General features: G+C 48.0%; 1 protein-coding gene across 1 annotated transcript in view; it reads right to left on the bottom strand.

The window, feature by feature from the left end:
- Positions 1-12,242, bottom strand: part of LOC139255771 (coiled-coil domain-containing protein 170-like) — a 132,177-nt gene that overhangs the window by 75,551 nt on the left and 44,384 nt on the right. The window contains exon 7 of the mRNA XM_070873983.1: positions 2,294-2,479. Within this exon, the coding sequence (XP_070730084.1) occupies positions 2,294-2,479 (186 nt within the window). The remainder of the gene's footprint in view (positions 1-2,293; positions 2,480-12,242) is intronic.

Raw genomic sequence — 12,242 nt, 5'->3', positions numbered from 1 at the left:
TAAATACGCAAATCTTCAAAGGAGGTATAATGCATCCCGCTTTTCCAAGCTTTCTGCTGGAGAAAGGGGAGGAGTTGGTCCAAGTTGACAATTGTAATACTCAAAATTTCTCTGGGGTATTTAGAGAATGTGGATTTAGACACCTGCTGGTCAGGAGTTTAGGCAGAATATATAGCCACAGCTGGTCGTCAGCAGGATTTGGAAGGGAGTGTGGGTGAATTTTAAATGTCCAGAGTGGATTGAACTGGATTTTAAATGAGCTCATAACTGGATTTTTACCGTGATAGTCTTCTGTAAGATTGGGCGAGTAGAGGGGGCAACTTGCCCGGTGTGTGGGACACAGGATGAGACTCTGTCCCATTTGTTGGTGTTATGTTCGTAGTTAAAAGTTAAAGGATTTTAAGTACTATGTTCGACAGTTGTGTGAGGTTTTCGTGCTGGGTGAGGACCGAAGGGCAAGAATGGGAATCCTGTGGGACTCAGTTTTGGGATGGTGATTGCAGGAGAGTCTGCCCGAGTCTAGCGGAGCGGCAATTAATGCAATGTTCAGTTTGGCGAGATTTGGGATTATGCAAAGAAGGAATGCTCGGTTTTTTAAAGGAAGGAGAATAAACCTAACAGAGTATTTTAAATATAAACTAAAAGATCGTTATAAGGCTCTGTGGATGTTTTATTCAGAAAATAATTTAAAGATAGTATTTTATGATCAATTTGTAAAGTGCAATAGATTATTATATGTTATAGGAGGCAAATTAAACTTCAGGTTTTGATGTTAATGTGTTGGAGGAACGGCTGTGCAGAGGGGCGGAATGGATTTGTATGATACAATGGAATAATCACCATGTTGTAAATGTTCTTAATGTTCAATAAATATTAATATTTTTAAAAGTGGGCAGCACACTTGCCTCTGAGTCAGAAGTTTGTGGGTTCAAGACCCACTCCAGGAACTTGAGCAGATAAATCTATGCAGTGCTGAGGGAGTGCCGCACTGTCGGAGGGACAGTACTGAGGGAACGCCGCACTGTCGGAGGGAGGGAACGCCGCACTGTCGGAGGGGCGGTACTGAGGGAGTGCCGCACTGTCAGAGGGGCAGTACTGAGGGAGCGCCGCACTGTCGGAGGTGCAGTACTGAGGGAGTGCCGCACTGTCGGAGGGGCAGTACTGAGGAAGCGCCGTTCTGTTGGAGGGGCGGTACTGAGGGAGCGCTGCACTGTCAGAGGGTCAGTACTGAGGGAGCGCTGCACTGTCAGGGGGTCAGTACTGAGGGAGCGCTGCACTGTCAGAGGGTCAGTACTGAGGGAGTGCTGCACTGTCAGGGGGTCAGTACTGAGGGAGCACTGCACTGCCGGAGGTGCCGCCTTTTGGATGAGATGTTAAACGAGGCCCCGTCTGCTCTCTCAGGTGGATGTAAACGATCCCATGGCACTATTTCGAAGAGGAGCAGGGGAGTTATCCCCGTTGTCCTGGCCAATATTTATCCCTCAATCAACATCAGAAAGTCAGATTATCTGGTCATTATCACATTGCTGTCTGTGGGAGCTTGCTGTGCACAAACTAGCTGCCACGTTTCCCACATTACAAGTGGCTACACTTCAAAACGTATCTCATTGGTTGTAAAGCGCTTTGGAACATCTGGTGGTCATGAAAGTGCAATGTTAATGCAAGTCTTTCTGTAATCTTGTTTAGTATTGAATATTATCCTGTCCACAACTTCCCTCTCCTCTTTGAGTGTAACCTTCACATCCTCTGCTCCTTTGTGAAGACAGATGCAAAATACTCATTTAATATTTTAGCCATGTCCGCTGACTCCACACGAAGCAGTTCCTCTGAGTCCTTAATTGGCCCGACCTTTTCCCCAAGCAAACCGTTTACACTTTATATGTTTATAAAATGGCTTAGGGTTCAATTAAATGTTACCTGCTAATGGTTTCTCGTGACCTCTGTTTGCCTCCTGCATTTATTATCTTTTTCAATTCCCTCCTAAGTGTTCCATAATCTTCCTGGTTATTAACTGAATCTTACTCCTGGCATTTGTCACTTTATTGTAACTTTTATTACTTTTGTCACCCGGGGCGCATTAGCTTGGGCTGTTGTACCTTTCCCCGTCAAAGGAATCTTCCCAGTTTGTATCTGAACTCTCTCTTCTCTGAATGCCCTCCGTTGCTCTGTTACTGCGTCACCCTGCAATCACCTTTTCGAACCTACTGAATGTTGGGCCAAATGGCCCGACTCTGTGCAGCAGACCCGATGTCATTGTATGTAAAAAGGAAATGTGGATGACTCGGTCTCTTACCTTTCGGAGAGCTTTCATGTCCTCGTTGAATGAGGCTGCCGTCTGCTCTGCTTTCCCCGCCTCCGAGACCAGCTTCATTAGCGCTTGGCGACTGGCCCTGAACTCCAGCTCCTGATTGGCCAACGCTTCCTCCAGCGCCGCCATCTTGGTCTCCCACAGGAGATGCTCCTGGAACAGCTCGCAGGCCTGGATCCAAAGAACAGCCACACCGTTCCTTTAAAGCATGTGCGGCACGGTAACAGGACAATCAGGATCACAATGTGGAAAGTGCGCTCGGCAAAGTACTGAAACCAGTGGGGGACCAGAGACACCACAATTCACAATGTGTGTAGTCCCACTCAAACTGGGTTCACGTGACAAGTGCAAGGCAATATTGGGGCAGAAATTGCTCTCGTGGTCTTCCCGCGGGCACAGCACTAAATAATGGACATAAAATACACACTTGCCTTAAGCTGCTGTGCCCACTTGAGATCCCGGTCCGGGGGCCTCTCGTGACTGCGCGGCGCAGTGCGTTCAAGTCGAGACGTCCGCAGGAGTCACGTGGGCCTGGACACCCAATCACAGGCAAGTATTTTCTCATTCATAATAATAGGAGATTTGTAAGTTACGAAACTCCTATTACTATGAATGAGAAAACCCCCAAAATGCACAAACACTACATAAAACATTGAAAAAAACACCTCACATAAATACACTAATAGAAATTAAAGTTGTTATAAATGTTTTTTAAAGAAAAAAATTTGCCGATTTTTACAACAAAGTTAGGGTTAAGGTTTAAAATAACATTACCTGAGTGGGCAGGGTTTTAACATGAATGTGTTTTTTAAATTTTATTTTAATCATGTTTTTGATATGTTTTTAAACTCTTACGCTGGTAACAGTCGGCTATGCGCCTGCTTCTATCAGGCGCGAGAGTTTTGAGGACATTTGCCGGGCAAGATATGGGTAAATATCGCAATCTTGCCCGTGCAAATGTCCTCGCTCCCGAGATACGGAGGATCTGTCGAGCTCCAGCCTGACAGATCGGAAAAGCCGATTTTCAGCACATGTGCGTTACGCGCTGGAAACTGGCTTTTCCGATGTCTTCCCGGGTCCGTAGAAACTCTGCATGGACCCGGGTCACTGAGAATCTGACAAATTAAATATGGTTGTAACATAACCCTTTTATTGTGTTTGACCAAGTCTTTGACACATGAAATAAACACAATTACCCTGTGTTCCCCTGGGTAACCTTCATCGATCCTGACTTTCTCAACAAATTGTTAAGGACAGCTCAAGCTCAAGAAAACAGGGAATTATAGACCGGTTAGCCTGACATCAGTAGTGGGGAAAATGTTGGAATCAATTATTAAAGATGAAATAGCAGCGCATTTGGAAAGCAGTGACAGGATCGGTCCAAGTCAGCATGGATTTATGAAAGGGAAATCATGCTTGACACATCTTCTGGAATTTTTTGAGGATGTAACTCAGAGAATTGTGAACCTGTGGAATTCTCTACCACAAGTTGTTGAGGCCAGTTCGTTAGATATATTCAAAAGGGAGTTAGATGTGGCCCTTATGGCTAAAGAGATCAAGGGGTATGGAGAGAAAGCAGGGAAAGGGTACTGAGGTGAATGATCAGCCATGAACTCATTGAATGGCGGTGCAGGCTCGAAGGGCCGAATGGCCTACTCCTGCACCTATTTTCTATGTTTCTATGTTTCTATGTTTATAAGCCTTTAGTCATGCGCACTCTCCTTGCTGATTCATTGTGGCATGACAAGTGCTATTGTGAATAAGAGCCCCAGAAATTAGATAGCTCCTACAAAACACCAGATGCCAGGTTGTTTACCATTCTGGCCTATTGTCCCACTGCCTATCTCAAGACTGTCTCGGCTATCTTGTTACACAATGTGGCCACACAAAGAAGTCAACAGGCACAAATAGCACATCCTGCAACCCATATCCTGCACTTCCAGCAGAAACTAAACAGTGTGTTCAGCGAGATTGTTCCCTGCCACATTAAGAACATGAGAAATAGGAGCTGGAGTGACCATTCGGCCCTTCGAGCCTGCTCCGCCATTCAACAAGATGACGACTGATTTTCGACCTCAACTCCACTTTCCACCCACTCCGCCATCACCTCCCACCCCCCCTCCCCTCCCCACCCCCAGTCTCCATATCCCTCGATTCACCCAGAGTCCAAAAATCTACCCAACTCAGCCTTGGGTATACTCAATGTCTGAGCACACACAGCCCTCTGGGCACTGCATTAAACACTAAAGTATCCTGGGAATGAACAACATTAACCGTTCCGTTATTTCTAGCTACATTGTCAATTCGCAAGCCGTTTATAATTAAAAAGAAAGCAAAAATCTTAATTGTGAGGTTAAACCAAATCCTAATCCTACGTATATATGTATAGACGACTAGGGGTCTCAGTTTCAATCACAAAGATCGAGGGTGTTTACATAGGGTGCACCACAGAGGGAGCACATGGAATTCATTGGTATATATGAATACTAACACTGAATTACACTGGTCATTGGATCAAAGAATCTTACAGCTCAGGAGGGGGCTATTCGGCCCATCGTGCCTGTGCCGGTTCATTGGCACGGCTGCCCAATTTAGTCCCCCCTCCCCCCTCCCCCCAGCATTTTCCCCGTAACCCACTAAATAAGTCCTCTTCAAATACAGGTCCAATTGAATTTGAAAGTTCTAATGGAGTCTGATTCCACCACTCTAATGTATTTGCTTCCTGGGTTCTTTGCTTAACAATTCATAGCAACACATTGCTATTAAAAACTAGTTATATAGAAACATAGAAATTAGGTGCAGGAGTAGGCCATTCGGCCCTTCGAGCCTGCACCGCCATTCAATAAGATCATGGCTGATCCTGCAACCTCAGTACCCCATTCCTGCTTTCTCTCCATACCCCTTGATCCCTTTAGCCGTAAGGGCCATATCTAACTCCCTTTTGAATATATCTAACGAACTGGCCTCAACAACTTTCTGCGGTAGAGAATTCCACAGGTTCACCACTCTCTGAGTGAAGAAGTTTCTCCTCATCTCGGTCCTAAATAGCTTACCCCTTATCCTTAGACTATGACCCCTGGTTCTGGACTTCCCCAACATCGGGAACATTCTACCCGCATCTAACCTGTCCAATCCCGTCAGAATTTTATGTTTCTATGAGATCCCCTCTCATTCTTCTAAATTCCAGTGAATATAAGCCTAGTCGATCCAGTCTTTCTTCATATGTCAGTCCTGCCATCCCGGGAATCAGTCTGGTGAACCTTCGCTGCACTCCCTCAATAGCAAGAATGTCCTTCCTCAGATTAGGAGACCAAAACTGAACACAATATTCAAGGTGTGGCCTCACCAAGGCCCTGTACAACTGCAGTAAGACTTCCCTGCTCCTATACTCAAATCCCCGCGCTATGAAGGCCAGCATGCCTTAGTTTAGTTTATTAACAAAGGTTTAACAATCACTCTAACACATTACCAGTTCATCCACTAGGCTCACAACTGCATACCTCATCGTGGATGACCTAGACCCAACTGGCTGGGGTTTTATTGAGTCCTGTGAACATCACGTGACTGGCTAAGCCACTCCCAACTCAACAGCTCTTTAACTATTTTTAGTATAACTTTAAATCAAGTGCTCCCTTTTGCAAGGGCACAAAAAAACACAAATTAACTAATAAACATTAAAGGGAACTGACAAATCAAATGAACTTAAAATGTTGTTGTTCCCTGTTGAAATGATGCACTCCAGTCCCTCCGGTGCCCACCTCTCGCGGAAGGCCGCGAGCGTACCGGTGGACACCGCGTGCTCCATCTCCAGGGACACCCTGCCTCGGTTGTAACCGCAGAAGAGAGGCAGGCAGTCGGGCTGAACGACCCCCTCGACCGCCCGCTGCCTGGACCGGCTGATGGCCCCCTTGGCCAGGCCCAGGAGCAGTCCCACGAGGAGGCCCTCCGACCTGCCCGCTCCCCACCACACTGGGTGCCCAAAGATCAGGATCTCAACAGCTCTACAAACCTGTGAGTGTCCTCACACATGCACACATTACAGCCGCCCTATCAGGTCATGCATTCCAGATCACAACCACCCTCTGTGTATGTAAAAACATTTCCTCAAAATGGAATTTTGCTCCGAATGGTGCCTCTCAAAACCTGCTTGGATGGATTGGAAGTACATTGAAAGGTTACACAGGGTTTTGTAGAGATGGTGGCATTGTGAAGGATAAGCTGTGGCTTTAGTTAGAAGGACCTGAGTTTTGAAATTCCTGAAATTCCCCCCCTAAACCTCTCTACCTCTCTCCTCCTTTATGACGTTCATTAAAACCTACCTCTTTCACCAAGCTTTTAGGTCATTTGTCCAAATATCTCCTTACATTGGAGTTCAGAAGAATGAGAGGTGACCTTATCGAAACATATAAGATAATACAAGGGGGCTCAACAAGGTGGACGCAGAGAGAATATTTCCACTCATAGGGGAAACTAAAACTAAGGGACATAGTTTCAGAATAAGGGGCCGCCCATTTAAAACTGAGATGAGGAGAAATTTCTTCTCTCAGAGGGTTGTAAATCTGTGGAATTCTCTGCCCCAGAGAGCTGTGGAGGCTGGGTCATTGAATATATTTAAGGCGGAGATAGACAGATCTTTGAGCGATAAGGGAATAAGGGGTTATGGGGAGCGGGCAGGGAAGTGGAGCTGAGCCCAAGATCAGATCAGCCATGATCTTATTAAATGGCGGAGCAGGCTCGAGGGGCCAAATGGCCTACTCCTGCTCCTATTTCTTATGTTCTTATGTGGCTTGGTGTCAAATTATGTTTGATAACGCTCCTGTGAAGCGCTTTGTACGAGGTTAAATGTGCTATATAAATCCAAGTTTTTGTTGTAGTTGTACAAAAGGATCTAACTGCGCTTGAGAAGGAGGGAAGTGGTCAGGAGGAGGAAGTGGGGATGAAATGGTTTGGGAACCTAACACTGGCCCACAGCTGCTCCTGGGCACATGTGATGTTGTGTCTGATTTATGTTCCTGTGAAGCACCGTGGGCCATTTTACTAACTTAGAGGCACTGTAGAAATGCAAGTTATTGTTATACCCTTTGATGTGTAATAAGGCTCAACATGTTATAGACTTTAAAATGGTATTCCCTGTCGAACCCCTCCGGACTGTTCGAAGCCTCAATAACAACTTGTATTTATATAGTGCCTTTAACATTGTAAAACATCCCAAGGTGCTTCACAGGAACAACTCTCAAACAAAATTTGACACCGAGCCACACAAGAAGATATTAGGACAGGTGACCAAAGCTTGGTCAAAGAGGTAATGTTAAGGAGCGTCTTAAAGGAGAAAAGAGAGGTAGCGAGGCAGCGAGGTTTATGGAGGGAGTTCCAGAGCTTGGGGCCCAGGCATCTGAAGGCACGGCCACCGATGGTTGAGTGAATAAAATCGGGGCTGTACTAGATGCACCGGTGAGTATGCTCACGAGTTTGTCGAGCTGTTGAGTTGTGAGTGGCTTAGCCAGTCACGTGATGTTCACAAGACTCAATAAAACCCCGACCAGTTGGGTTCAGGGGATCCACGATGGGGCAGGTGATTGTGAGCCTGGTGGATGAACTGGTAATGTGTACTGTGATTGTTAAACCTTTGTTAATAAACCAACTAGTTCTTAATAGCAATGTGCTGCTATGAATTCTTAAGCAAAGTACCCATGAAGCAAATACATTACAGGGGATGTGCAAGTGGCCAGAATTGGAGGAGCGCAGAGATCTCGGAGGGTTGTAGGGTGGAGGCAGTCCCTTGCTCCTGATCTTTGGGCACCGGGTTTGGAGGGGAGCGGGCAGATCAGAGGGCCTCCTCGTAGGACTTCTCCTGGGCCTGGCCAAGGGGGCCATCAACCGGTCCAGGCAGCGGGCGGTCGAGAGGGTCGTTCAGCCCGACTGCCTGCCTCGCTTCCCCTCTTCTGGGCCTGCATTCACTGGAATTTAGAAGGATGAGAGGGGATCTCACAGAAACATATAAAATTCTGACGGGACTGGACAGGTTAGTTGCGGGAAGAATGTTCCCGATGTTGGGGGAGTCCAGAACCAGAGGACACAGTCTAAGGATAAGAGGTAAGCCATTTAAGACTAAGATGAGGAGAAACTTCTTCACTCAGAGAGTTGTTAACCTGTGGAATTCCCTACTGCAGAGAGTTGTTGATGCCAGTTCATTGGATATATTCAAGAGGGAGTTAGATATGACTCTTATGGCTAAAGGGATCAAGGGATGTGGAGAGAAAGCAGGAAATGGGTACTGAGGTGAATGATCAGCCATGATCTTATTGAATGGTAGTGCAGGCTCGAAGGGCCGTGATATATCCTTGCTATACAGTATAAATGCACATGAGGCCCATACTTGAGAGAAGGTCACTCTGTGACCAGTAATCTTTATTAGCCAGCACTGAAGAGGAGAAGATGGGTGGAGCTTCCCCCTTTATACCTGAAAGTCCAGGTTAGGAGTGTCTCCCACAAGTTCACCACCTAGTGGTCAGTGTTCTCACGGTGTACAACGGAGGTAAGTTTATACATGGGTTACAATGCTGGTTGAATACATGACATCACCTCCCCCCCCAAAGTCTTATTGGGATCACAGGTTGAGTCTCTCTGGTGGTTTACGCTCCCTTGTAGAGCGCCTGAGTTGGGGCTCCGGTTGTTGGGCGCTGGCCTGAGTGTCTGCTGTTTGCGGTGCCTCAGGCCTGTCCGGACTGCCCACAGTGACTGGGCTCTCCTCCCTTTGGTTCCGGTGTTCGGTCACCTGTGGTGGAGTGAACTCTATATCGTGTTCACCCTCTGCTACTTCTATGGGGTTGCTGAACCTCCTTTTTGTTTGATCCACGTGTTTGCGGCAGATTTGTCCATTGGTAAGTTTAACTACCAGAATCCTATTTCCCTCTTTGGCAATCACAGTGCCTGCGAGCCATTTGGGCCCTGCAGCGTAGTTGAGGACAAAGACAGGGTCATTGACATCAATACATCGCACCCTCACATTCCTGTCATGGTAGTCACATTGTGACTGGCGCCTGCTCTCAACAATTTCTTTCATGGTGGGGTGTATAAGTGATAACCTGGTTTTGAGCGTCCTTTTCATTAGCAGCTCTGCGGGTGGAACCCCTGTGAGTGAGTGTGGTCGGGATCTATTGGCCAACAGGAGGCGTGATAAGCAGCTTTGTAGGGAACCCCCTTGGAGTCTGAGCATCCCCTGTTTGATTATCTGCACTGCTCGTTCTGCCTGGCCGTTTGAGGCTGGCTTGAATGGTGCCGTTCTGACATGGTTAATTCCATTGCCTGCCATGAAGTCCTGGAATTCAGTGCTTGTGAAGCACGGGCCATTGTCGCTGACCAAGATGTCCGGTAGACCATGGCTGGCGAACATTGCCCGTAGACTTCCTACCGTGGCAGAGGATGTGCTTGAATTGAGAATGTCACACTCGATCCATTTGGAGTAGGCATCTACTACAACCAAAAACATTATTCCCATGAAAGGACCTGCGTAGTCCACATGGATGCGTGACCAAGGCTTGGCGGGCCATGGCCAGGGGCTAAGGGGGGCTTCCCTGGGCACATTGCCCAGCTGGGCACACGTGTTGCACCTGCGAACACAAAGTTCCAGGTCTGCGTCTATCCCTGGCCACCAAACGTGTGACCTGGCAATTGCCGTCATCATGACAATGCCCGGGTGCTCATTATGGAGTTCTCGGATGAACATCTCTCTGCCCATCTGGGGCATGACTACTCGGTTTCCCCATAGCAGGCAATTGGTCTGAATCGAGAGTTCATCCTTGCGCCTGTGAAATGGTTTAAATTCCTCAGGGCATGCCCCGTACGTGGCTGCCCAGTCCCCATTCAGGACACATTTATTGACTAAAGACAGTAGCGGGTCTCTATTTGTCCAGACTTTAATCTGACGGGCTGTCACGGGTGAGCCTTCGCTTTTGAAAGTTTCAACAGCCATGACCTTCTCAGCACCATGCTCGGTTGTCCCCTCGGTGGTGGCTAGTGGGAGCCTGCTGAGTGCATCGGCGCAGTTTTCGGTGCCCGGTCTGTGCCGAATTGTGTAGTCATAGGCGGCTAACGTGAGTGCCCACCTCTGTATGTGGGCCGATGCGTTTGCATGTATGGCCTTGTTGTCGGCCAAAAGAGACGTTAGGGGTTTGTAATCTGTCTCCAGCTCAAATTTCCTGCCAAACAGGTACTGGTGCATTTTTTTTTACTGCATATACACATGCAAGCGCTTCCTTTTCTACCATCCCGTAGCCCCTTTCTGCCTGGGACAGACTCCTGGAGGCATAAGCTACCGGCTGTAACTGACCCTTGGCATTGACATGCTGCAACACACACCCGACACCATAGGACGACGCATCGCACGTTAAAACAAGTTTCTTACATGGGTCATATAGCGTTAACAGATTGTTGGAGCATAACAAATTGCGTGCTCTATTAAAAGCCCTTTCCTGGCTGTCCCCCCAGACCCATTCGCGACCTTTGCATAGGAGCACGTGTAGCGGCTCTAGCAGCGTGCTCAATTTGGGAAGAAAGTTACCAAAATAGTTCAGGAGCCCCAGGAACGAACGCAGCTCCGTCGTATTACGGGGTCTGGGTGCTCTCTGGATCTCTTCTGTTTTGGATGCAGTAGGGCTGATCCCGTCTGCTGCTACCCTCATCCCCAGGAATTCTACCTCTGGAGCTAGGAAGACGCACTTCGCCTTTTTCAGTCGCAGACCTACCCGGTCCAGTCTGCGTAGCACCTCCTCCAGGTTGTGGAGGTGTTCTTCAGTATCGTAACCCATGGTATTGATGTCGTCTTGAAAAACCACCGTCCCTGGGATCGACTTGAGGAGACTTTCCATATTTCGTTGGAAGATCGCGGCGGCCGAGCGAATCCCGAACGGACATCTGTTGTACTCAAACAATCCCTTGTGTGTTGTGATGGTGGTCAGCTTCTTCGACTCACTCGCCAGCTCCTGGGTCATGTAAGCTGAGGTCAGGTCCAATTTTGAAAAAGGTTTGCCACCGGATAGCGTCGCAAAGAGGTCCTCCGCTCTCGGTAGCGGGTACTGGTCTTGGAGTGACACCCGATTGATGGTGGCCTTGTAATCGCCACATATCCTGACCGACCCATCCGCCTTGAGCACCGGCACAATCGGGCTCGCCCAGTTACTGACTTCGACTGGCGAGATGATGCCTTCCCTCCGCAGGCGGTCCAATTCGCCTACTATCTTTTCCCGCATCACGTACGGCACCGCTCTGGCCTTGTGGTGTACTGGCCTGGCATCCTGGTTTATGTGAATCACTACCTTGGTCCCATGAAAGTGCCAATGCCGGGTTAGAATAGTGAGTCAAATTTGTCCAGGACCTGTGAGCTTGATACTCGCTCCACAGAAGAAATTGCATTGACATCGCCCCATTTCCAGTTCATGACAGCAAGCCAACTCCTCCCCAGCAGTGAGGGACTGTTCCCTGGGACAATCCAGAGTGGCAACCTGTTCTCCGAATCTTTGTGGGTCACGACTACCGTGGCGCTGCCTAGCCCCGGAATGATCTGCTTTGTATATGTCCGTAGCTGTGCGTCAATCGGCGTTAATTTTGGCCTCCTGGCCTTGGACGCCCACAACTTGTCGAACTGTTTGATACTCATCAGGGTCTGGCTGGCCCCTGTGTCTAGCTCTATTGATACTGGGATGCCATTGAGGAGCACTTTCATCATTATCGGTGGCGTCCTGGTGTATGAACTGTATACGTGCTCCACATGAACTCGCTGAACTTCAGCTTCCAGCGACTTCCCCCAGTATTCATTTGGACTCGTAGGGCTTACATCAGGCCCGTCCTCCTCGTACATCAACCTGGCTGCAGGCTTCCTGCACATACACGCCAAGTGACCGCTGACGTTGCAGTTTCTGCAGGTATATTGCTGATA

Source organism: Pristiophorus japonicus, unplaced genomic scaffold (assembly GCF_044704955.1).
Source record: "Pristiophorus japonicus isolate sPriJap1 unplaced genomic scaffold, sPriJap1.hap1 HAP1_SCAFFOLD_626, whole genome shotgun sequence".
Taxonomy (NCBI): Eukaryota; Metazoa; Chordata; class Chondrichthyes; family Pristiophoridae; genus Pristiophorus; species Pristiophorus japonicus.
The sequence above is the reverse complement of the archived record's forward strand: the minus strand, read 5'-3'. Positions and strand labels throughout refer to the sequence as shown.